Source organism: Channa argus, chromosome 18 (assembly GCF_033026475.1).
Source record: "Channa argus isolate prfri chromosome 18, Channa argus male v1.0, whole genome shotgun sequence".
NCBI lineage: Eukaryota > Metazoa > Chordata > Actinopteri > Anabantiformes > Channidae > Channa > Channa argus.
Window position 1 is genome coordinate 9,258,470 of NC_090214.1, and position 27,568 is coordinate 9,286,037.

Sequence of the window (27,568 nt, forward strand, 5' to 3'; positions counted from 1 at the left end):
TTGTTTGTGGATTGTGGTTGTGGAATTGGAGAAGAAGGTTGTGGTTACACAACTAGGGTTTTGGTCAGGCTCTGCCTGGCCCCACGTCTGCTGGCACGAAATGGCAAGAAAAAAGTCACTGCAGTCAATTCCCGGACTTAGGCCAGCAGCAGAGTATAAGACAAGTAAAAACCTGCAGGGTTTATTATTATTGTCTATGAGGATGAAACAGAATGGCATGTGTTTTATGAAAGATGGATAACCTACCTTTCAAAAGCCATTGTCACAGACAGCTGGAGGGCAGACAAATGGAAATATTGTTCTTTTATCTCCTTTGAGGGATTAAAGAGGGAAAACTGCACAGGGAACACTGCTGGAGAACAGGTGGCATCAGAATGTTGTTTTGTTCAAAGTTTGCCATCTTGTTGTCCACTAAAATACTGGCAGAAGTGTGACAGTTTGTGCTCCAACACAACAGTGACCACATGGTATTCGTACTGATCTGCTGTTGCACTGGGCAGACATACACACACACACACACACAAACACACCCACACACACACAATTTTATGTGAAATTTCAGATGCAGATAAAGACAGTTGTGTTGTGTTATACTTGTGCTGTGATTTGCCTAATTTTAATATGTGAAACGCTGACTTCTGTGCATTGCTTAGTTTGCGCCTAGCTCCTTACCTGGAGCCCTCAAGCACAATGGTGGCACTGGAGTGGATGGATGTGGAACCTCTCATTGGCTGCAAGGTTTCTGACTACATCATCCAGCATAAACGAGTGGAGGACCCTTCAGAAGCAGAGGTCTACACAGGTAGAAAAACTATATTCTACAGCTGACTTAATTTATCTTTTTGTCATTGTGGTAGTTTATTCGCTTATTTGGGTGAGATTGTTTACTAGTATTGAACCACATTTATCACCGTCCATGCATCATGTACTGTTCACAGGCATAGAAATTAGGTGAATTAAAATCTCAAAATTATCTGAATTGTGATGATCTCATGAGTTAATAATATTAACACTGCAAGTGATTCTGGAGTCAGATCTCATCATTTCAAGATGCAATGAAGACATGAAAATGGGAAAATTATAATGACAGCATAAATGATAAAGTAAAACAACAAATCTATAAAAATGTGTTTATTGAGGTATGAAGACTTTGAGCAGAAATTAGAGTAAACCAATAAAGTAAATTGAGAACTATTGATAAATATGTTCGAAGAGTTTACATGTTAAAATGCAATAGTAGGAAATGAGATCAAAGTTTTGCTCTGGCCACAGAACAGAAGGAGGAGCTTAGACAGAGGATGGAAGAAGATGATGTATGGCAATTTAGCAGCTGCCATAAATGGTGCTGACCATTTTGCATTCGGGCTAGGGAAGTGGTCGTGGATTTGATGAGGGACTGGGGTGAGTCAGAGGAAGGGTGATAGGAATTTAATAATATTGGCGAAATGAGGTGGTCTGGATGAAACTGGCTTTAGTCATTGGGAAGCATGAACAGGCCATCCATCACCCCTGGGAGTAGTGCTGATGAAGCGTGGGCACCAGCGAGCAAAGAGAGGGTACAGACAGCTAGACACAGGCATGCTGGCAGAGGTGAGGTAGGAAGGGGCAGATGGTGTGGGTGACTCACTCTGCTATGTGCCAGTCACCACTATAAATCATGTCACAACGGACAGTATAATACAGAATACAAGTCATTGTTTTAGTCTTTGTCTGTTTCTCTTCCCTTAATGTGTGTCACTCTTTGTTAAATTTGAGTTGCGCTCACATTATTTACTCTGACCCTGGAAAGTAAAAGCAACTTAATAAAGTGCATTGATACTGTATGTGTAAGTTCATGTATATGTCCCCGGTAGTGGAAACATTATGAACAGTATGGGTAATGCATCTGGGTAGCCCCGACTAACTCTGCAAGTAGTGAAAACTGCAGCTTCTCAAAACCTCCATTGTTCCCCAAAATGTGGGGATCAAGATTGCTGATACAAACTTGGAAGGAACTAGAGGAGTAGATTTATGAAATAATAGCAGCATCTTAAAATGACGAGATCTTGTTCTCTGGACTCAGTCAATAAAAGGCCATAGTGTTTGAGATGTATCATTTTCTCACACTTACTCAGACTTATTTTGAAATTATTGGATTTATACTCCCTGTACCCATTGCTGGTTTCTTATTTAACCATCTAAGAGAAATAGTAGTCTGTCTAATGAAACCAAAAGCTGACATGCATAAAGTCCAGGTTCTGCTCCCTGTTCACCTTGTGCATACATAGTAACAAATTCATCTAAGCTCAGTCATTTCTCTGCACTTTTCTTCTCAGCAGTGCTGCAGACAGATATATACACACACATATTCCCTGTGGGTGCCGCCAGTTAAACCAGTCTTCTAACGCTGGCCACTAAGCAGCTATAATGGAGCAGTTTGGGGATAAATTTGCTCGAGGGCAACTTGGTGGCTGTCTGGAAAACAAGTGTTTCACCTTAATTTTCCCTATTCAGATTTTCCAAGACTGTGTGATGATTTGAGCCAGTGAACTTGTAGTCAAGCCTAACATCTAAGTATGGGTAGGATTATTCAGATTGCTGGTGCAATATGACGTGTTTAAAATTTTAAATTATTATTATTGTGTTTTTGCACTTAGATGTGTTGATGAATGTTCAATAATAAAAACAACAAAAAAGGGGACAGGATAGTGTTGGTATACAGTTGCAAGCAAAAGTTTTACTCCCCCTTTTTTTTAAATGTCAAAAAGAGTAAAACTAAATGTTTTTGCATCAACATCATTTTGAATGCACATCCAGCTAGTACAAATGTTCCTTAATCTGACATTAATTAACCCCTTTTTAAAAAATCCTTCACCATCTTTTACTTCTGGTGATGACTAGGTGCACATTATTATGTTAGGTTTTTGGGTTAATTGTGCTTTCCAATGGCATGTTGGGGGATACAAACTTAACCCTAAACCCTAAACATAATAACAATGCAATTAGCTAGTACAAATGTTGATTTATCAAGTTAAAAAAATTGTGGAAAAAAAAACTTAAAGTAAAATTAAAATTAAAATTGTAATTTTATATGCAAAAGTTTGCATCGATCCAAATAATTAATAAAAAATGAACTTTATTTCTGGTACAATAACCATTGTTCTAACTGAATGTGCATTAAATGTTGTATTGACAAAAGTTTTGCTCCTTTTCACATTTCAAAATAAGGGGATGCAAACAAAAAGAGATGCCTGGGCTACAAAATGTGCTGGGGCAAATTAAGTGTCACAGAAATCAGAAGACAGATGAGACACAGATAAACCTGCTATCTTGGATAGTTGGGACTCATCAACACCATCAATTGCACCTGCATCCATGTGGTAGGATTTATCCACAGAAGCTATGGCAGCATCCTCATCCATTTTCAAGCTAAAACACTGCTTCAGGCTGGTGTCTGAGCGAGAGGAAAGATAAACAGTCAGCCACGCCATTCAGCCATGCTGAGCATGAGTCACACATTTAGAGCACACACATTCAGCCATGTGCACACTCATACAGATGGCAGACAGAGACTGAGTGTAGAGATGCAGACACTTGGATGGAGCCCTCACTGGGTTCCCAAAGCTATGTTTCTATGTCAGTGCTGTCTAGACTAGAATAGAAGAAGAGACTGTATCCCTTCTGAGCTAGATAATTGCAAGGTAAGTCACACAGTATGACAGGAAGAATAAATTGATCTTGATTTTCCAGCTTGAAGATTTCCACATTGGTTTCATTTGGTTTCTCTAATTGCAAGACACCTTCCCAGGGCTATCTGAGTAGCCAAACTTAATGGTCTACAGGTAGATTTCAACTGGTAGTGTATTATTAATTTAAGTGTTTTAACTTGCAAACTTCCCGGCAACATCAGCATAACAAGAGTCATTCAAAAATGTCATCACGCCCATGGGAATACATGGGGATAAGTTGTCTTTTCAAACGTCTAAAACCCTATCAGCCCTCTAGTTATCACAGCAGATGATGACTTTATCTGTTTTGGAATGCAGAGTTCACTCACAAGCGGGGTGACAGTTTTTCTTTATATATTATTTTATGTTAAAAAGCCGATTCATAATATGCCACCCTTTTAGCTCGGGTTTTTCATCTGAAACAGCTTCCTGCATGAATGGAGGCAATCAGAGTCCTTGAAAATCTTGACACTGAATGATATCTTCTTCCAAGCTAATATACATAAATGTTGCTGATGTGACTCCCTCTTGCTTGACGTAAATTCTAGAAATGATATCATGCCTCAGCTCAAAATATAGCAAACTGTAAAGCTGCACATTTTCTAGCAGTGGGCACTAGTGCTAAGTGGAAAAGTCACGTCAAAGTTTGCGCGTGTTGTTGGGTTAAGCTATAAAACCTCCAACATTATAATGGGTGGTATGAGGTTCAACCATGTTGGCTTACTGGCTGTTTCTAATACTGTCTGAGGCCTCTCCCTGCAATTTGTCAATTTCTAGCTCGTTGTACTCTGGATTTTGTCTGATTCTAAATACAGATTATTATTTATTACATTAGATGTGACCTTCATTGCATTTGACGTGAGGGCACCAGTATATTGTTAGCTTGCAATGTGACTTCTTAAAATTACTCTGACATGCACCAGAGTTCGTCTTAACGCACACGTTAATAGCTGTTAATCAAAACAAGTTGTCTGCTTGCTGCCACTTGAAAGTCTCCCGTGTAAAAGCCAGGGTTTCTTGTTCCCCTTCCACCTTCAAAACTGTACTACTGCTGGAGCCCAGCATTTCTGCAAATGCTGCTGTTTATTCATCATACTGCATGGAAGGTAGAGCGTTTATAAAATATGTGCCATATTAAAATGCCCTGTTTGATTTGCTGAACATAATTTTATGAAATAAATTTTTGTTTTTGGTATTTCAATTTTCTTTAAAATTTCAATGTCCACCCAAACAGGACAATTTATATGGATTTTGTCAACCAAGACGATATATGGCCATCGAGTCTTGCATCTATCAAACCATTTGACAATGAAATGACAGGTTAGAGAGTTTCACCTGTGGTCATAGTGGCACAAATTGAGAACCTTTTTAAAATTTGGCTCCACACTAATAACATCGTCTTTGAAGCTCTATTTGCTTTGAGGACATACTGGGAATTCCTGCCATCATGCAGAGACGGTATCGCTAAGTCAACCCAGTCCTACAGTAAAAGCCCACTCATGCTGTTTTTTGAAGACACTTAAGGGTTTCACAGCCGTTGTCCACTTTTCAATGAAGAAGGCAGACAGAAGCCACACATTGGGGTCTCATAGTATCAAGCATAACCATGACAGACCATGGGGAGGCTGTGATGATATCAGTTCAGAACAATCAACCAATCCTCACAGGGGCATTAAAGGTGAAATGAACAATGGACATGGAAGTCTAAAGAGTACCACACTTATTGAGGATTGTGCTGAAATGGACAGATTGGCGTCGCACTTGCGAGATACAGTTACAAGCAGTTTGCAGTTTTTGGGAACTGCTCAAGAGCTTCTATCACCCTAGCAGAAAAAAAACCTGCTTTTACCTCAGCTATAGTCTGTGTGCTTAACATATGCAAGTGATGCAATATTTCCATTCACTGCTGAAGAGCAGGTGAAGCAGGGGCTCCCACTGGCATATCTATCCTGGTTTTGCCATGAAACCTAACAGTGGGAGTGAGAGTAGTGCAGACACTATCTTTACTGCCAAGATCCAGGTCCTCAGGATTAGTGTAGGAGAAGTCAGAACACAACAAGTGCCAGATGTACAAGGCCAGTAAGGCAAGAGGGGCACTGAATCACTGAGATTCAGCGTAGGTGAAGATGAGATCATCCACGATTGCAGTTAATCATCTCAATTGCGGGTATTCAAGTGTTGAAGAAAAGCAGATGCACAAGTGACTTTTAATGGCCATACACAGTCTCCAAACATTGTAACTCATCATGACTGGCAGGGGAGGTCAAATATAAGTTCTAGTGCCCTGCTTTGCACTTGTGTACTCTGTTAGAGGGCAAAGATTATTAAAAACCAAACTATAACTGAAGGAAACCTTGATTATCAGTGGCGTTTAAATCATAAAAATTCCCCTTTACTTCACCCCTCCGTGTCTGCTCACCTCTTGGGTTACACGATATGGAGAAAAAGTCAAATGAAACCCTGCTGGTGGTGTGTCTGCCTGTGAATATGATTCAACCAATTGGCCATTGCTATAGGGAAAAGCATCATATTCTGGAAACCCTATCTGTAAACTGCATTTAATTGAGTATTATATTATTTACAGAAAGCTTCATAGTATTGGGTACAATGGAAAGCATATAAATAATATAAAATAAAAGGGTTTATGGTTGCCTTAATGTGTTTACCACAGTAGTATATAGATAGAAACACTGATCAAAACACCTACAGTGCTTATAATTATGTACAATTTCAGAAGGGAATAGCTGTCTGAAGTGTCATTCTGCTTGCAACTACTCCATCCCCCTCCTCTCTCTACTTTTTATTTATTATCATTTTTATGTTACAAGTAATAAAGTTGGCCTATGAAGTTTAGTATATTATACTTGATCTTTCAAACTCATTAACACACTTGGAGCCTTTGACCTGGTGTAATGTATTTAACAAGCCTATTCTCCCCTTACGATTTCAGTCGCATGGAGGGTGATAGATATGCTCAAATGAGTGATCCACTTTACTGGGCCTTATACAGGCCTCTAGATGGCACACCAAGGCAAAGGCAGCAGTCACAGAGAAGCCAGTTAGAGAGGCAGTGCTGATGTATTAATGTGAGGCTCAGCATTACTCCACAGCAATAGGTCAAACCAGCTGTGATATGTAAGAAGATATTGTCGATCAAAGATGATATCAAGAAATTTGATACGAACCTTAAAATGGATAATGGAACATCTCTAGAAGTAGCTTTAATACCTGTAACATCCAAAAATACGTGACAAAGCACCAATGCATTAGCAGCCACATGTTGTGTAAATGATACTATATTGACATTGAAAGCATGTCCTTATAATCTGGGCTTTAAATCTGTAATCAAATTACAAATATCAAACTCTATTTATAAATGCATTTGACATTTGTAACTAGGCCAATAACAACAGACTCACCTTGTTCACTTAAATTGTAATCACCTAAGTTACCAGATAATCAACCTCCACCATTTAAAACATCTACTTTGGAACTTGGTGAATGCTTTGTGCATTGGTTGCAACTGTGGATTGTCATGAAAGGATACGAGACTGTATTTTGACTGCATGGGAATAATTAGTGGCTTACCTACGCAATAATGTCAGACATGCTTTAGCTCTGTTTCCTGTGTACCTCAGTAGGAGTTCCCAGAAAACAATAACTGAAGGCGCCAAAAACGTAATGAAATTTGTCTAATTAAATGCGTATCCAAAAGTATTCCTTATTGGCTGAATTCAGAAAGCTTCTGGGTTCCATTATTGTATTTTTACAATTCTTCTATTGTCTCATCAGTTGCTAATTTGGGTGGCTTGTCCTTAAATCACAGTTATGCTGATGTGACACTTTTTGTGAAAGCGCTCATCAGCGTAGCACTGCGCTCCCCACAACTCTCACACAAATGCACACACTTAGCGCTAATTAAAAACCTGTGAGTCTCTCTGTTTAGCATCACAGGCACTTGATTCTGTGACACGAAGGAAGAACTGAGGGCAGGGACGAGCAGGAGAATTACAAGGATTGGCAGAAATGGGAAAGTGAGAAGAAATCGTACGAAAATGTGGAAAGCCACAATCATGTGAGACGAGGAGAGAAAAATGGCACGAAACAAAGGAGGAGTAGAAAGAGAGATCACAATGTAGAGGAGATGAACCGGGACGCAGGCACAGCAGCAATGAGGGTTACACAGCAATGATGTCATCTCATGCTGGCACTGTTGGACTGAGAAACAGATTAGCCATTTGATCTTTGCACTTATTTTAGTTCCAGTTTTCTCCTCCCAGCTCACGCAGCCAACCTACTGAGATACATGACATTTGGATCTTCATCTGCTTTTCTTTGCTCCTCTGTCACATACCTACATACCTCTCTACTTTCCTCATGTCCCCCTTTCTTCTGCGATCGGGGTCAGTGGCATCCCCCTCCCCTGTTTATGTAACAGCTCCATTATTGGTGAGACCAAGAATGCCCCCCAATGCGTCGATAAGCCCTGATTCAAAGAGATTGAATTATATGGAGATAAACGTTGTCCTTGAGCATGGCTGCAGATAACAGCTTGGAGTGACACAGCTGACTCTCTTTGTTTTGTTAATTAAAGATGACCTCATCGCTAAAAATGGACGCTGTGCACCTCCTCGTCACGAGCTTCGCCATCAGCAGATTGCAGATTGCAGGCAGGGGGCCAAGGGCTTTCTGCATTCCCATTCCCTTTTTGCTTCCTTTCCCATTTTGCCTCTTCACACACATGCTTAGTCTTTCTCTCTCTCTCTCTCTGTCTCTCTCTCTCTCTCTCTCTCTCTCTCTCTCTCCACCATAGGTTTAGACTTTCCCAATTAATTTTATTCCTAATATTACAATAATCAGTCCCTCCTTGTCCCTAATGTAAACATGGAGACATAATGCATGTTCATCTGACTTCTAACTCGCATTAATGGATTTGTGCTGGAGTTGCAGTTGAGACAAGATAATGAGTCTGCCCCTCAGTGCCTTTGTTTTCATTCATCACTGTGTTGTCGAACATTTTGTCCCCATCAGTCAAGAGGATACTAATGAAATCTTTGTGTATTTTGAAGCAATGACAAAATTTATGATGGTACCTACTTGATCTTTGTTGAATTTAGTACTAGCTAAAAATCAATTTTAAATGCATTAAGCATTAAATTGGGATTGATTAGTCTCACTTTTCTATTTGGGCCATTGAAAACATATAAAGTAGTAGAAATAAATAATAACTAAGGATTCTTGCTGCATTAAAATACATATAAGGATCAGGAACCCTGCTTTGTTTGACACTAATATAACCATTGTCTAGACACATTCTACTGCTGATACAATATGCATTAATGTTTTGGCTACTCAATTTAAAATAAGTGAGGGGGCCAAAACATTAGAAACACCTCTTCTCATATTGCACTACAGTTCCAATCCACCAACCACTTCAACCTCAGAGTAGAGAGTAGAATTATCACCTTTCTGACAGGTAAAAACTGAGAAATTATAACATTGTAAAGGTGGAATTCACGCCACACCCACTGTATTGAATCACATTAGAATGTACAGGTGTACCTAATAAAGTGGCCAGTAAGTTTACATGCTTATGATATATTAGCCATAATAAAGAAAACAAAGGTATCACGCCATGTTAACTGACTCCACCTTGTTAGGTACAGTATGTGCTTAGGCTTTTATGGTGGGTGCAATGACCTGCTTTTGTTTTTTTTGGCTGAAAAGCTGTTTAAACCATTAAAAGTTGATGGGGCAAAGGTAAAGGGGCACCCCTTTACTGACCTCTATATCTCTTTTTACTCTACATTTTGCCAGCACCTCAAAGTCAGGAAAAAAACAAAAATGGAAAACAATAACAGAGACAGCAGTCAATGGAGAGATGAGGAAGTCTTTATGTAGCCAATACATTAATAGAAAGCCCACATTCGTACTGACGGATTCTTTCCCATAGATGTCACCTAGAAATTATTTCAATAAAAAAAAAAAAAAGATTTTATTTATTGTTTTGGGCATTGGGAACATCTATTACCTGATAGCGAAAGCTTTACCCGAAGCCATAAAACTAGGGCGACAAGAGAAAACCACCTTTATATTTTATATAAACTTTTACACAGTTTTACACGTAAACACACAACTACACAGTTGCATCTCCAGTTGCAATCCAGTGTGAGACAGGCAACTACCACCCACCCTGTAATTGTCCTCCCAGTGTCTATACCACAGAGCCAACTTAAGCCATCATAGCCCACCAGTATTAGGGTACAGCAGGTTGAGAAGGGCAGTGCACATCAACAGCAACATCAGAGTAAGACACAAGCTAACAGCCTGTCAACACGTGCAGGTCTATTCTTAGTGCTAAGCACAGACCCTAGGGGAGCCTAAGCCACAGTAAAAGCTGGGGGCAGTAAAACAGACCACACATGGGTCACATCAAAATGGTAGACATGTACCCAGGGGGCCTTTAGCCCATGACAAACCACCACACCTGACCCAATTTCTTGCTATGCAGACGGTGCAAAGATGGTCAACTGTCAAACAGAAACGTCATTCACAGGATGTCTAAAATATATGATGAACAGATACATATTGATCACGTTGACACTGAGCATGACACTACAACAGCAGAGAGTGGAGAATTATTATGTTTACATTTGATGAGGAAAAATAAACCTTGTTTGTGTGACGCACACTTTAGCTATGACCTCACCTGACCTTGTCTCTGAAATATCATCAGTTCACAGAGTCACATAAATATTATTGTACAGTGTAAGACTGACAGATTAACACTGAAATTAAACATTAAACATGTCCTAGGGTACGATTAAATTCTTGATTAATCTTTATTTTCTTTTTTTCTTTTGCTTTAACATCTGCTTAACTGATGTTTTCATTCAGACCCATATGTTACTTAGTGTCTAATATCACATCTCATCTTTGATTGTGTTATGGCCTGGGTGAAAACTCAATTATTGTTAGCTGGAAGGAAGTGCATTAATTTCAGATGACCGTAAGGCTCAGACATAATATTCTTATTACTTCTGAAATGAATGTGTTATCAAGATGTAAGTGTTCCACTTGTATTACTTACCCATTTCATCTGACAAAACATTACATACATACACGTACATCTTATTTTGGTAAAAGTTTAACAAATTATTAAAGGCTACAGTTGACGGGTTGGTTTGGAGATTTAGTTTTTATTTTCTTTTTTTGTAGAAAATAGGCATCAGTTATTGTAACTGTTCAATAAAATGACACGTTTGTTGATAATTTGTTTAATGTAGGACAATAATTCCTACAGGGGGAACTTATTATAGCATTTGTTATATGTCTTGTATATTTTTATCTCTTTGACACTATAGATACTGTAGATCTCAGCTTGATGTCAAATGCAGAAGTAGATGCCTTCTCAGACTACAGTCCATGTTGCCTAATGCTGAATTTGACACTGTATATCATTGTTTAGTTTAGTTTAGTTGTACATAAAAAGCAACATGAAAACAGCAAAAAGAGACACAAAGGCATGGAACAAATGTGGCTAGAGAGGTCAAGAAGCGGCAGGCTTTTACTATGGATCTTAAGGAACTTGTAAACAAAAAGCAAGCGGAACATAATGAGTCATCAGTTAAAAAACAAAACCAAAAAAAGCATCAAAAACATTATGCAAAACCTACCCAGGAAAAAAACTATAATATAAATTATAACCAACTATACATTCGAAGTCAAAGGTATTAACGGCTTCTTTTTAAAACTTTCTAATGGAAACAAGATTTTGGCCCTTGGGATTAACGGTTTTATTATAAACAGTCAAAACGTTTTTTCCCCAAAACTTCTCATTAACAAGTATTCCTAAGAAGCAAGTGTGAGAAACCCAGGCTCAACAAATCCCCATACTATACTGTTTTCCTTACTATACTTTCTGCTCTTTCCTGTAAATAAAATCTAAATCAAATGTTTTCATGTTTAACGAAATCTTATCTAATAAAATCATGTTACAATTGTCTCTATATCCTCAATAGCATCAATAGCATTTTTCCACACTACTTTCCGCCCAAATACCTTTTAAACTATTGACATGTTATTAGTGCTAATGTACAAATATTAGCGTACAATAGACACCATAAACATTACAGTTGAACAAAAAGCAGCATATTAATGTAAGGTTGTCATTGTAGCCATGTTAGCACGCTGGTTTTTGGGATAAAACAAACAATGAGCAAACAGCTCCTGTATCGTACCCCGATTCTACTGTCATGCTTATGTTATTTTAACATGCATTATTCTCTTAGTTTTGAATTGTGGCGAATCATTTGTTACATTTGTTACATTGTGCTGTCATGTAAAAAGAAGGTGCTTGCAACTTAACAGGTATCAGAAATGACACAAGGCCTTTTACCTTCCATGCTCAGGCCAACACAGGAAGACTCTCTGACATTAGTCCTTGTTACACAACAGTGAAGGATAATGCAGAATGAGATAATGTCTGCATAAGTGCAATCCACAATACATTTGAATGTTGAAAGAATTAGAATTCTATCTTAATCAACAAAAAAAGGAGGGATGTTCAAATTCATATACTTCGAGATTAGAAAAACTATGTGCAACTAAGCCTGTTTGGTCAAATCCAATGATGCTTAGTTTCTACCTCTATATATCTGTCACGGTTACCATTACTGACTCCAACTTCCACAACCTTCCAAACATGAACACTTACATGTGCGCGTTGTTTTTTTTTTCTTCTGTCATTTTTTACCTTGAATTTCCTGCCCTGGGGGTCACTGTGTGACATTAGGGTCCATGTGACAACATGTGTATACCTGTGTAATGTCAAGTGTGTGTGTGAGAGAGAGGCAGAGGAAGACTGAAAGGTGATGTTGTGTAGGCTCAGTGTGGGAAGTTGAGGATTGAGTGCTGACAGTTTAACAGTCCAGGCCTCAAGAGGGTAAAGAGAAACGTGATTTCAAAAAGAGCATAAACATTATAATTTCAGATGAGACTCAAATTACTTTTTAGGTACATGAAATCCAGCCGTTATCATAGAACTCCACCAAATACTTAAAAATAATATTCATTTTCTCAGCAATTATTGAACAGGAAAATTTAGCTTATATGTAGTTTATTTTTCCTCTCATAAAGTAAATTTTCTCTCAATTGGGAAGCAGTAAATTGAAAAAACCCTGACGTGTGAACCCACTGACCTTGAAGATTTTGTAGTACATTCTCTCTCTTTCACACACACACCACTAATGGCTGCAGCAATTACGCTCTGCCTGAATTCAGTAGTGTAATTGAAATGATGTGTCGGGGGTAACAGTATAGTGAGGCTTGGCTTTCAACATCAGACGAAATGCCACTGTGCAAACACCATTCTCCAAATCCAGGCACACGAGGACAAATACAGGGAATCTGGTTCTGTTTGTGTATGTTTGCCTGCATGTGATTGTGCATATGGAAATGTCTTTGTGCATAAATTCAGTTATAAAGTGTAAATAATTATGTTGCGATTGCATGAATTAGTTTATAATCCCACTGTTTTGCTTCTATTTTCCTACTCTTTGAACTCTCCGTTCACTTTTTGTTATTGCCCTTTTCCCGCCTAAAGCTAGTATTCCACTGAATGTTGCTCATGAAGGAAGAATCTCTTATTGAATTTCCCCTTCTGTTCCCTCCCCCTCCTTTTTTTGTGTTTTGTTATTTGCCAAGATTTTTTGAGAGGGGCTTTCCTTGCCTTTTTAGAGAATTTGGGTCAGTCTGGGTCAGGAACTGTTGCTTTTGTGGTGCAGCAAAGCCCTTTGAGACACTGTATATGATATTAGTCTGTACAAATAAACTTAACTTGACTTGTTTGCAACTACATCACAGTTACAAGGACTGAATGTGTTTGAGTCAGAGTGGTTCTCTCTGTCAGTCGGCCTCATCACATTCCCATGATTTGCTATCATTTGTTCCCCTCCCTGCTTACTAAAAAGGTCACCTGGCATTTAACATGAGGTTTTAATTGCCATGTAAGCTGGAGAACACGCAAAATGGCTTTTACCGTAATAGAATTTCAGGGGCCTTAATTTTTGCCAGCTGTTTTCCTTTTTGGCTTCGGTATTGACAGAAATGTTGACGGACCACAGGCCTACCCATGAGGAACCCCTCAGAAGGGTAGACCTGTAAACCCTTCTGGGTGGGTTTAAATATCTTCTATTCAAGTTAACTGATTAGATTTTGATTATCATTACATAATTCTAGATAGGTATGCAGGCATTTAAGAGCTACCACCTTGGAGGCGGAAGATGACTCAACGTCTTCATTACGATACATGTGCTGCAACATGTGAGCCAATGTCTTGTTAAAAACACTTGCTGTTTAGCAGTTGAGTCATGCAATTACTTTGCTTGTGTGAATACTCCACATTCAATTCATCAGCTTAACCCCCCCCCCACCCCACAGTTTCCCTCAGATACACACACACACACACACACACACACACACACACCACTCATCTTGCGCACCTTTCCTCTCATATAATACTTAAATAAGGCAGTGAGTGCTGTAAATATTTGTACTACAAGTAATTTGTCATCAACATACATAAAATGTCAAGATTAGGAAAATAAAGTCATGTATTGGCAAGTGTTGTGTTTTTTACATGTGTTTAGACCATGTGCTGCTGATTCATAAATTGCTGTTATGCTGCAAGTGCTGCTGGAATTTCCTTTTGCACTACTTTGAATCAAGTATGCACTTAATTATAAAAGATCGAGAGAGCGAGACCAGTGCGTAACACTTTAGATTACAGCCCGCAACTTACAGGGCAAGTACAATGCGTTTACTGTGTACTTATAGGTAACAACAGTTTACCTCCTATGACCTATCGATACATATTTGTTGTTACTTAATAACAGTAAGCAAACCTACCTATCTTGTGATTTTTTATAATTTATCGATAAGTTGTTTAGAAGACTAAAGTTCAACTGATTTAAATTGGTTTTTCATGCAATAAATTAAAGGCAATAAAAATTAAAGCATGGTTGCTATTTATTTTCTCAAAAATCTATATATCTAAACCCCTTTGTTACCTGTTGTTATACAGTAGGTACAATAAATGAGGGCTGTAATTTAAAGTGAAGCCTCTTAAACTCTTCTTATCTGCAGTTAAACATCAACTATCATGTAATTACTTAATAATTACCCCTTTACTATAAAATATTTACCCTGTAGGTATTTCTTTTATTCTCATCTTTTTACCCTGCTATTCCCCGCAGTTTGCTTATTGTTATAATGTAACAACAAATATGTATCCATAGTTACTGTGGAGGGACACCGTTGTTACTAATAATAGTACTGTACTTACCCTGTAAGTTGCGGACTGTAGTCTAAGGGTTACTGACCAGTGCTATATGTTTAAAACCCAAAGCCAAGTTTAAAAACATTAACACATTAGTTAATTTCAAATGCTTCAGAGAACAAATTTGGACTCCTTAAAAGTGAAAATGCTCAATTGTTTCGCTTTGTAACATATGTTGCAGCTCAGTTGAAAAACTGTTGTTATTTGCTTGTATAGATAATGCAGAGTTTTTCTTTTATGAAACAATTTTAGGTGACTTTCTTGTAAAGCAGCCATGTTTTATATGACATTATTAAAAATGTTTCTGGATTCAGTTTCCATTACTTAGAATTAGGTGCTACTTGAAAACTGACATTTATACTGTGTTTGGAAAATACCATTAACAGTACAATGTTTGCTTAATAAACTTATAGTAAATGCATAGCAAGGTACAGCTTTCAGCTGTTACGAAAGGGTTTGACTGATGCAATGGGTGGATAAGGTTAGCTAGTATGAACTGCTGAGTCCTTAAATTGATAATTATATAGTATGCCCCAGAACTGAAGACTAAAACCAAAGACAAGCTTGTGGTGCTCCTCTCTACTAAAACCTGACAGACCTAGTTTAACTGTATAAGTACACATGGATATTTCCATGTCATTTTTCGGTAACACATTAGTTACTGTACAGTCACAGACACCAAGAAATTCATATTTGTATTTATATTTTCTTTGCTTTGCATCCCCCAGGGAATCATAAATCAATTGCACGTTTACAGGACAGCAAGGACAGCAAAGGTTTCTTATGAAGAGATTTTTGACCAAAGGGGATGTTTTAGGAAGAAGCAAATAAAAATTGAGTAAATTAAGTCTTTTTTCTGTCATCTTTTTTGTACACAGAGTTACATTATGTTCAGGGTTGCCAACGTCTGAAAATGAAAACTTTGGTCATAAAAGAAAACTTGGTTTGCAAGTTAAACTCTGGTTTTCTGAATTTAAGACAAATGTGACTCATCATAAGGGCCTGGAAAAAAATCCAGCCCCACAATGATTAATATTCAATATATATGTCAGAGAGAACAGAAGTGTTTGCAATTTTGAATTTTGTCAGTCAGAATTATGTCATAATCACATACTGTAGATCAAATCTCTTCTACTCACTTACAAGTGGCTACTCCTGAACTGTACTACAACCACTCATCAGCTCCATGATTTATCCTGATTATCAAAACATCCACTGACATCATTCCTCTCTGTGGCCAAATCCAAAATCATAAAACACCAGAGAACTCACTGTACTTATCCCCTGTCTTTTTCATTGTTTGCCTCTTTGTCTGTCTTGGCTCATTTTCTCTTTCCTTCCCTCCTTTTGTACATGCTGTTTTAGCACTTGTGAAGTAGCAGAAATCTGGCATTCAGTGGGCATTCCTCTTGTGGCTGCTTGTAATAAAAGGTGGGGAATAGCCTTGAAAGGCACAATGAACATAGGTTGAGTCAGGTCAACAGTCAATCTTTAATAGATCATTACGGATTATTTCTACAAAAGATCAAGTGGTCTGTTAGGGATAATTTATTGTTCCACCTAGTTTTGGTGTGCTTACATTCTTAGGACACTGATTGCAAGAAAAATAAGAGAGCCACACATATCCATGTGTGCTCTCCACACTTTGTCCATGGTTTTCAGACAGGGAAGTGGGGGAAAAAAAGAGTTATCAGGCTAGTGAATGGCACAAAAGGTTGATTTACACTTCTGAATCCCTTTTAGAACTTGTTGAACTAACTTACAAACAGTTAGTTTTTTTTCTTGTCGTTCAAATGTTTTGGAACGCTAAGACTTTTTCTTCTGACATTTGTCCTTTGTCCCAGCTCTCTAGAGGATGCTGGTGATATCCCCAAATAGTGTTTTTGCATTTTTTTTTCTTTACAGCTCTCACAGGACTCCTGTCATATGCTGTTGTTATCTTTAACTTTCAGTGCGCATGTTGCTTGGGACACCAGTGGTTTCTTTCTTTTTCAGGACATTTCAAATTGTAGTAAAGGTATGCAGTTTGTCCAATGCCTTTGATTGTTTTTCTTCTTTCTGAATAATGAAAATAGCTTGATTGTTTCTTATAGACAGCTATTTGGTTTCCATGTTTATTTATCCTTTTTAACATCATACGCAGTCTTCACAGGTGAAATCAAAGCTAAGGCCAAGATGTATTTAGAGGTATTTATTTCTGACCAATCAATCTAATGGCAAGTATGTATTCCAACATGATTAAAATTATTTCCCTAATCTTAAGCAAGTGCCTTTGAGTTCTCCAAAATAAGATCATAACATAAGCTAGATTACTAGACTATTGGGATGAGACCGCTTTTTAAACAAACCTGAACTCCAGATAAGTCTATTGAAGCCAATAAGGGTGAATAATGTAATGACCCAAGTGTAATAAATGTGCTGGTTACCACTACATCATTAAGACCCAATCAACAGCAGCAAAGTTAAGGGACAGAATGACATCCAGGACAGTGTGACATTCACAACACAAAGACAATGAGGTTAAAAAAAGAAAAAGTTGCAAAAGTGGACATGATTTTGTCTGTAGTGTCTGGTGATCCTGGTTTCTGTGATCCAAATGAGTACTGTAGCAAAAAAATAAAATAAGAATTGCCTCCATATTTCTCAAATGGAAGAAGTTTGGCACAAACAGGAGCTTGTCGCCCCGCCAAACTGAGCAATCCGGGAAGAAGGGCTTAGTAAGAGAGGTGACCAAGTACCCAATGGTTGCTCTGACTGAGCTCCAGAGATCATGTGTGGAGATGGGAGCAACATAACGACATTGAAAAAGTGAGGAGTGTTTAAAAACTTTCTGTCAAAGAACCTTTTTACCTTTTACCAACGATAGTAATCCTAACACCTCCAGTGCTTGAAATGTATAAACCCCAGGACTGAACTAGATGATAGTGTCTCTATTGCTAAAGTTTACTTTTGGTAATACGCAAACAGTATGGACTTTGTCGAACTGTGTTTAAAACTGACATTGTGTAAAAGCCAATCTGTGTTTAATTGTCTTCACTTTGAGGAACAGCTTATTCAGTGATTATTAAAACATATATAAATACTGCACGCAGGTGGTCCAATGGTTTAAAATGTGATAACTTTGGTAAATGTCAAAGGTTTTAGGAAAAGGTAACAAATGACAATGTCGGCTGAAATACTCCATAAACATTTATGGATGATTGGCCCACCACCTTAACAAAAACATTAAAATAGACATAAACACATATTGCTATGGACAACTTATTTTGCTGCCCTAAGCAGCTTTCAACAACAGGATATACAGTTTCCAGTGTGAGATACAAGTTTAAAGGGGAAACCATCAAAACAACATTGCAGCAACGGTGCAGAATTGTGTTTGGGGAAACCTCCTATACACAGAGATCTTTCTGTGAAAAGGTCAAATCATTAATTCATGCAGTTCTTTTTCCTCTCTTTTGCAGCTTTCTCTTACCATCCCCTCGTGCCCTACCAGCCAGGTTACTCCCTATGTTTATAAGTTGGCCCATGCATTATAAGCTAAGCTGCCCTTTAGATCATGTAGAAATAGCTGGAAATCCAACCATTTGAGAGCTTTTATACTATTTTGACAGCTCCCTCTTTTTTCCATCACCCCCATGAACACTGGAAACTGGTGGTATGTGTATGTGTGTCTAAATGAACAAGTGTGTGTTACTCGCTTTTCCCGTAAGTTGACATGAAAGATATTTCACAACTTGTGAAGCAGAGTTTTGTGAGACGCTAAGGTGCTCTGTGAGATATCATTGTAACAGTACCACATGCCCATAAAGGAAAGAAATCTTGTTTTCTTATAGTTGTACAATGTGGTGTGTATGGGTTTGTGCCAGTAAAAAGTCATATTTAATTCAGTCTTGCGCTTGGTGCTGGAGAAACGGCTCCCACTGGACCAAGCAGAGGTGAAACTCACACCAGAGACAAATAGCACAATCATCAAGAAAGTGCTTTTTTTTCCTAAATGTAGAAATTCATTCATGACTAATTTCATGTTTGCACCATTATTTTCCTGTGTTGACACATGTGGTGGAACCAAACATGTGGTGTTTTTTTGTTGAACTAAGAACAATACTAGATGAAAGATAATGTTGACAGATAAGCTTGCTCTTTTTTTTCTCTTTATATTGAGCAAAAACTAAGATTGATGATAAAACAAATAACTATTTTCAAAGTGACGATTTAGCAAGTTCTTCTTGTCATTCTCTTCTTCTTCATTGGTATCTCTCTAACAGGTGAGGTTCTAAGCTTGATGGATGATCTGTTCTCTGGTTTGGGTTCACCCTGTGTTGTTGCTGGCAGGAGGAGTGGAGACCATCCTCACTCTGTGCTATACTCAGTGGTCTTCAAGTGTCTGGAACCAGACAGTCTGTACAAGTAAGTCTGCTGATGCTCTTTGCCAAGTTTTGAGTCAATCGAGTAAATGATTTATTGTGACTGTTTATTTCTTCACAGTATGAATAAACATGAGGCATAAATTGTGTTGTGTTGTACTTAGTGCAGAAATATTTTCTAGGTTCATGCACAAGTCTGTAAAGTAAGTAAGGTCCCTATTTTCTATTTCCTCTTCACCTACAGCATTCTAAGACAATTTATTGCATGCTAATTACTTGATTCTTCTTTCTGACCACAATTTTATGAGTTCGTTGTTTCCCTTAACCATATAAAGACGTTTCATTAAACATTATGTTGTGGTCATGTTTGCATCTTTCCAAACAACAATGACTGGGCAAATGTCAGCAATACCACATCCTCCCCTGGGTGTCTACAATTCCCACTGCAAATGTTATTTTGTTACAGGGGCTGGATTTTGTTACCTACTCCTGAAGAGCAGCTGGCTTGAGTTAAGGGAAAGAAGGGAAGCATACATATAAGTTAGCAACAAACACATTCACGAAATTGAGACTATAGCCTCAATATTGTAGATGCTTCTGTTTATGAATGTTCTTTTAAGTTAGAGAAAAAGATTTTGTTTTAATGAGAATAGAAGGGGCGGGGCATGTAACTAACCAACAAACTTTACTTTAGGTCATTACCATTACAGTCATCAGTCATTCCTGTAGAGGGCTGTGTATAGTGGTCCAAAGTAAGAAATCAGAAAAAAAGAAATATTGTCATATAAATAATAAATATTGAGTTTCGTTACGAATAGCCATGAACCATTTACAAAAACTTTTCAGACTTTAGAAAGTCACCATTTTAGCACTATTTAACGGCCACCACTCTGTGGGTCCATCACCTGCAGGTATTTGGCGACACCCCTTAGGGGGCCAATTCCTGTAGTATAAACAATTCCTCAATTCAAATCAATAGTAAAGGCTGTTTTGTTTTGTTTTGTTTTGTTTGTTTTTTTCAGAACAAATGTCAGTGTCTTACCAGGACTATGTATTGGACTTTGTTTGTGGGTCTGTGTGCACATGTGTAATTTATCTGAGAGTAGCCAATATTTGAAAAGATGTCCTCCTTTCTGTGATGCAAGAATAAACAGAACATAAGATGACAAAATAATCCTAGCATATAACCCTGTATATAAATAAATGTTTTAGGCTTCCACTAATAAAAAAAAAGGAGTTGCATTCCCTACTACAAGGCAGTGTTATCTTTGTTTAGGCATTCTCCACAGTGTTGTTATTCTCTGATAAGTGCAGAATTTACGTCGGAATTACGTCTGAGGGCACATCTGTTTGCAGCCAACTCTGCTTGTCTTAATCAAGAGTCTGATAAGACCTCTACTGGTATTGGCTTTAAACTTGAACATTATTATTGCTGCTATGGAGCTAATGCAGTTTGCTCTGTGAATAGTTACACACCTCATTTCCAAAGTTATTTTCTGAAAATAATGAGTGATTACTGATATACTGGATACAATGTAACATTTTTTGTGCTACAACTACAACTGATGCCAACTGCTCAGATGTTAAATGTACTATTCCAGAACTGCTTTCCTTAGAGAAAAGTGCCCTACCTCTCAACATCCTGGTTGACAATGTTGCTTTTAGCATCATATTAGTTGATGGGTTTTGTGAATTCAGGCAGATAAATAGTGGAAAAACAGTCTAGTCTCAGTAAATAGCCAAATCTGTTTTAAAATGCCAGTAGACAGTAATACCACAAGTGTGCATCAGAGGAATTGTGTTCTCCTTTCTGATTTTTATTACAATTTGATAAACTGCAAAGATTACAACAATGACATTTTGGCTTCCCTTGACATACCCTGGATCCTCCCTGAATTGTCTCAGTCCCATCTGCCCTGCATCTTTCTCATTCATCCTCAGCTGCTTTTAATTGTGCTAGACTATTTAGGGCAGCGTCTCCAAACACCCAGTTTGTCTGAATTATCATATTTCTCGCCTTGCTCTTGGTGTGTTAGCAGCCTTTCATCGGTCAAGGTTTCTCAAAGTTTCTTAGCCAATGTTCAACATTCTCAGGCCGGAACACATCATTGTTCAACAGCAGTTCACCACCAAACAATTCAACTTGTTCTGACTGAATACGTTTATTTATATTATGATTTAAAACATTTAAAACAACTGGCCACAGTTGTTGGAATGCTAGTTGTGATACATCTTGTCATAGCATTGAAGGTACAGAGAAGCCCCCGCACATCTGCCGTCCACCCACAATGATGTTTTTGCTCGTGTGTCTTGATTTCAGCAGTTCTCTGTGCTGTGTGGGTGGTTACAAACTAGGTCTTACTTAGTATTATGGTAATTAGAAGGAACCAAGAGAACAAATGTTGGAGCATTGGTCAACAGTTTCACAAGATAAAGCCATTTGCTCCCATGTTCTGCATCAAATATCTATCTGTGTGTACACACAGTGAAGTTCCTTCTTAAATGACTATTAAAGCCCTTATTCCACTCCATCACTGAGGCAACTCCATCTGTGCAGCATAAGCTAAACTGATGCAGGGATGTGTCAGAATCACTGAAAATATGTTCTGCTTTTGGTGGTTCTGGGATTGATATACACACAAATGTGTTTTTCAGGTTGGTTTTCTCAATGTATTTTACTGTGATGCGGATATAATAGTTTCTACTACAATTTTCATGTAAACCTTTAAAGTAACTCTTGAATTTATATATTTTTCTACCTGGTTTTCTATTTTAATATAGTATACAGTCATACTGTATATGAATGTTGAATAAAAACATAGAGTAAAGGCATCACAGTCAGACAGTGTGATTGTGATGATTATGATGTCAACTTTATAGCTTTCAGTATTGTTGCAGTGGTCTGTTAATTTCCAGAAATATATGGTAATGACAGAATTTAATAGAGTTTAGTCATTCTTTCTTTGGACAATGGGGTCTTGAGCTCGTTTTTCTAATATACTATGAGCAGTTAAATTTAGCGCACTTGCACCAGTGTGACGTCACTTAGATCTGAGGATTTCAAAGTCATGAGATACTGTGAGCTGCCACAAATTCTTCAGCCAGTGAAAAACAATTCTATGGAGCTTTGATTGATTCGTGGACTGGCTCGACTGATGTGTGTCCAAATGTTGATGTCATGGAACAGGCATTCCCATATTGCCTTGGCTTCTCTCAGCATGCCAGAAATACTGCCCTAATTGATCCTCTCTCACTTTCCCTCCCTCCTCCTCTCTTGCTCTGTCTCAGAGCCATTTCTCCACTGGCTCATTAAATTAGAGGACAATGGTTACTCATCCCCTTGCATAAGTGGGTAAAAAATGTTTTTCTTGCAATAACTTCGTAATGAAAAGTTGTTATTTCATAGTCCAGCTATTTTTGTAAAAACATGTTTTTGACATCATGCCACTTTAATTTATAACCTACCATTTATACATTTTCTAAAATTGTAGCTTGTACCCCAAACTTCAATACATGGGTTAAAAATGACCCACATTCATTTCCTACAGAATTTCAAAGGAACCTCAGATTCTTTGACTGTCAGTAATATATATTCTGTAGACCACACAGGCTATAACACATACTCTTTTACACAGTAGTCATGAAGGACAAGCAGGCACATTTCTGAGTAAAAATAAAATGAAGCTAACATCACAGTGCATGTACTGTGTGTGTGTGTGTTTGTCATTCATTTCTATTGTGTCGAAGAGTATGTTTTTCTTATAATCTATCATCAAATTTGCCTATTTAATAGTTTGCTAAACTAGCTAATTATCATAAATGAATATATTGCCTGTGTGTGTGTGTGCACGCGCCCAGGCATGTGTGCATTTATTTATATAGCTACATGTTGATCCACAATTTGCTTGTCATTCAAAATATTCAAGTAGCAAAGATCATAAAGTCCACAGTCTGTGTGGGAGATGCTGTGTGCAATGATCACAGCCAGAAACAGGTAGTTTGTCACAACTGCATACAGTGATGAGACAAGAAAAGAAGAGTTACCAAACACACACAAACACACACACGCATATACCCTCTCATGCAGGGTGTAAGAAAGTACCTCAGTTGGTGAGGCGGTCATCCACGGACCAAAGGGGCAGTGGTTCAATTCCCTGAACCTCCTGGCTACCTGCCATGTGTCCTTGGGCAAGACACTGAACCCCAGGTTTCTCCCAGTGGGACAGGTGAGCGCCTTGCGTGGCAGCCACCACCGGTGGTGTGTTAGTGTGTGTGTGAATCGGTGAACAAGAAGCAACATTGTAAGGCGCTTTGGATAAAAAGCGTTATATATGTAAGTGGCCATTTTTAATATTTACAAGCACCCACACACGAAATGGATGTTGATATTGTTCTATTGCTGTTGTGTAATTTTCTTTTCAAATTTTCAAAATGTTTAAAAAAATACTAAAAATGTTTAGAAAGTGAAAAATACTAATATTTCAAACATTAAATCATTCTTGTGCGGACAAAAATATAATACAAAATATAATACAAATGATTATTTTTACAAGATGACAGAATTGCCATAAAAACACATTGATTCTAACATAGGTCAATTTTGACCCACTTATGGAAGAGTGTGCGGTCCAGTCACTCACACATCTAAGGGAGACATTGTTAATTTACACAAACGTTAATCTGGCATTTGTCCACTTCTTTGTTTTCTAAGCTTTCAAAACTATGGCACACAGACAAAACCAAGCACTTCCAAAGGAGCCATGTGCAGCAGGACAGCCTTGGAATAAATGTGAGAGACAGGGAATTAGAAAGAGGGGATAGACAGAGGTGGGATATATGTAATAGAAAAACTGTGTGTGTGTTTGTGTGTGTGTATGGCTTACCAATTCTTTTAGTTGATATTTTGACATTCTCGTGGCAGGCCATATTGTGGGCTGGTTCCTTTGTTCTCTCAGGCAATCTTTGTCATCACTGAGTGCCTTTACTGACCTCAGACACCACACTGTGTCCACCAGGGCCCCATAACTGCCATCAGTGTCCATGAATGTGATCCATAATACTGTGAAGCACTGCATGCATGCCCATAGCTGTTTTCCTAGGCATTTTCTTTAAAATGCCGAATTTCCTAGCACGGTGAGCATTTTATTCTTCTGTTTTTATCTAAACAAAGTATCAGTCTCTAGAGTAAAGTCTGAGAGTCTTAACCTCTTGGCAAAAACAGCATTATTACTGTATATAACAGTCTTGTAATTGCTGTAGGAGCTGTGGAAGGGGAAACGGGACCTTTCATTGATGCCAGCTCTTTAAACAACCAAAAACAGCAATTAAAAGCTGGAGAGCTCACGTCCTGGGACCCAAACAAAACTTTTACAAAATAACTTGATAAAACTCCCGCCTTATTGTGCCTCTGCTCCCCTCCTCTCTCCCACCACATTGTATCCATTTGCACGTTATGTGGCCACATAATTTAAACAGTGTGACTGTTACATGCCGGCATTGTTTTGCTGGGCAGAGGAGCCAGCGTGGCTCGTGCATCTTTTGTGAGGTTCTTGGGGATCGCCGCATCCACCCTGCTGAATAACAAGAGCAGACAAAGTATGTGAGCAATGTCCAAACAGGTCATATTACAAACAAAACAATCATTTGACAGCATTGGGACAGCTCTTATAAAGCACTGCTTTTTTAAGGCAAGGGGTTTAGTAAGAAAAGCAACTGTTGTATAACATTTGTGTAACAATAATAATTTTTTTTCTTTTCATTTATTTCTAAAAGTATTTAGCATTGGAATGCCATCTAAACTGTTCACTTTGTCTCGCTGTGTTTTGTGGTTTCCTTTTTGTCATTCTGTTGTTTTTACAGTGGTAACTATTTGGAAATACTGCTGAAAGCTTGCAGTTTTTCATAACTAGTTGCAAACATTTCTCAATACTTAATTCACTTTTTCAAAACTTCTCCCGCAGTAGGACAAACAGTGCTTGTGGACAAAAGGATGATCTTTTAATTTTTCAGAAAATAGTTGCACACAAAACAATTTTTACACAACTGGGCATCATTTAGGGCATGTTTCATTATACTGATGGGTGAGCGTAAAGCCGTGACCCAGAGATAATATTGGAAATAGTGAATAAAAAAAAACCCATTGATATAGCATTGATAAGTTTAGCTAAGAGGAGAACCCAGAGAACAACGATGGTAAATAAATAGCTTTGCATGTTGAGAGTGGCAGCGTCCCTCTTTCTCCTTGCTGCTGCATGGATACTGATGGCTTAATCTTTGCCACCCTTGATTCCCCCCCCCCCCCCCCCCCCCCCCGCCCCACTTTTTTTTTTTGATTCAGTATGACCAATTCCTCTTTGTACTTTTTGTTATTCAAAAGTACACAGATTGGCATTTTCAAAAGGCCACCAAAAGGTCATTTGTTTTCCATTCGGAGCTGTGTGCCCCTACAATACTTGAGATGCAATACATTTCTCCATTGTGTCTCATCTCCTATAGCAGTGTCTTGAACTGTTTGGTGTGGTATCTTATCAAGGTACTGAGTGGTCCTGAAGTCTGTCAAGGAACCCACAGCATCGTGATGTCTGACATTTTTAAAGAGAGGAACTTTGTCCTTATAGAGTTCTTGGAGTCAAGCCAGATGCCCCTTTACTCATCTCTCCTCTACCATTGTGGTGCTGGCTGTACTCATTTTCGGGTATAATTAAATACCGCAGTCCCTGTCTCCTTGTTCACAACATATTAGCTGAAGAAATGTGATGGTGAAATAAATTCTCCTTTAGAGACCACTCGAGCTTGTTACCCTCAAATCTATAAAAGTTTAGCTCAGGTGCTATTGCTGAATGAAGGGTTAATAATTACACAATTATACTAATTGTGTCATCAAATCTGAATAAAAATGTCAAAAGTAAAACATTTTTTGATGTGAATAAAAAGATGTTGGCCACAAACAATGAATGTATTTCTTTTTCTACTTTTTTTTTTTTTTTTAGGTTTACTCTGAATGCGGTGGATAACCGAGGGAGTCACTCTGAGTCGAGCTTTGTTTCAGTACGGACATCCTGTCCGGTAGTTGATGACAGTCGAGCAGAAGGTACATTCACCTTTGGACTATTTACAACTGTGAATTCTTCTTTTAGTGCTTATTTCATCAGCTTACATCATTACATTATTGTGCATAATTTACCTAGTAAAATGGTACTTTGGTAATGGTAAGTATCCCGTCTTCTACCATCAATTTCTACCATTTTTAACTATGTGCATATTCATTTTTGCTGTACCAACATATTAATTCAATCTTTATTAATATAGCGCTTCAAAGAACAAGCAGGAGTTGACCAAAGTGCTTTACAACAGATAAACAAAATATCTAAGGAAGCCATTACAAAAACAAAAAGGCATAAAAGTAAGATACAAATGATGATAAAATGATAAAAAACAATATTTTAAAAAGATTAAATAGTTTAAAAACATACAACAAATGTCCTCAGTACCAAGAATCAAAAGCCAGCTTGAACAAATGTGTCTTCAACTTGGATTTAAAACATGCCAAATCGGTAAGCGGATGTCAGGTGGTAATGAGTTCCACAGTTTTGGAGCAGCAAACGCATGATCTCCCCACCTTTTACACCTGGATGTCGTAACTTCTAAAAGAAGTTGACCAGATTTACGAAGTAGTTTGTCATGTTTGCGAAAAACTATTAATTCACTTAAGTAGCGTGGGGCCAAACCATTAAGAGCTTTTAAAACAAACGACAGCAGTTTAATATCTAATCTAAAGTGCACCGAAAGCCAATGGAGTGAGTAAAAAACCAAGGTTATGTGTTTGCGCTTAGATTGTCACACACTTTCATCCGATTATCTGCTTTTGTCACTATTATTCATTTCTTCTTTCCTTTCTTCATATCTTACTCCAGCCTGTTGTCTTCTTCCCTCTCACAGAGGTAGCAGACAAGGTGTACAACCTATACAATGGCTATACCAGTGGCAAGGAGCAGCAGATGGCCTATAACACACTGATGGAAATCCCTCCTCCTCTGCTATATAGAGTCCAGCACCACTACAATTCCCACTATGAGAAGTTTGGAGACTTTGTGTGGCGTAGTGAGGATGAGCTGGGCCCCAGGTTAGATGATTTGAATGATGGCAGTGTTTTCTCTCTC

The 27,568-nt window shown here is 38.1% G+C and overlaps 1 protein-coding gene across 2 annotated transcripts in view; it reads left to right on the forward strand.

The window, feature by feature from the left end:
• The window catches only part of LOC137103714 (astrotactin-2-like), a 232,417-nt gene that overhangs the window by 199,596 nt on the left and 5,253 nt on the right, over positions 1-27,568 (forward strand). For both annotated transcript variants that reach the window (XM_067484310.1, XM_067484309.1), the window contains 4 exons: positions 654-802; positions 19,311-19,452; positions 26,399-26,499; positions 27,348-27,531. In XM_067484310.1, coding sequence (XP_067340411.1) covers positions 654-802; positions 19,311-19,452; positions 26,399-26,499; positions 27,348-27,531 — 576 coding nt within the window. The remainder of the gene's footprint in view (positions 1-653; positions 803-19,310; positions 19,453-26,398; positions 26,500-27,347; positions 27,532-27,568) is intronic.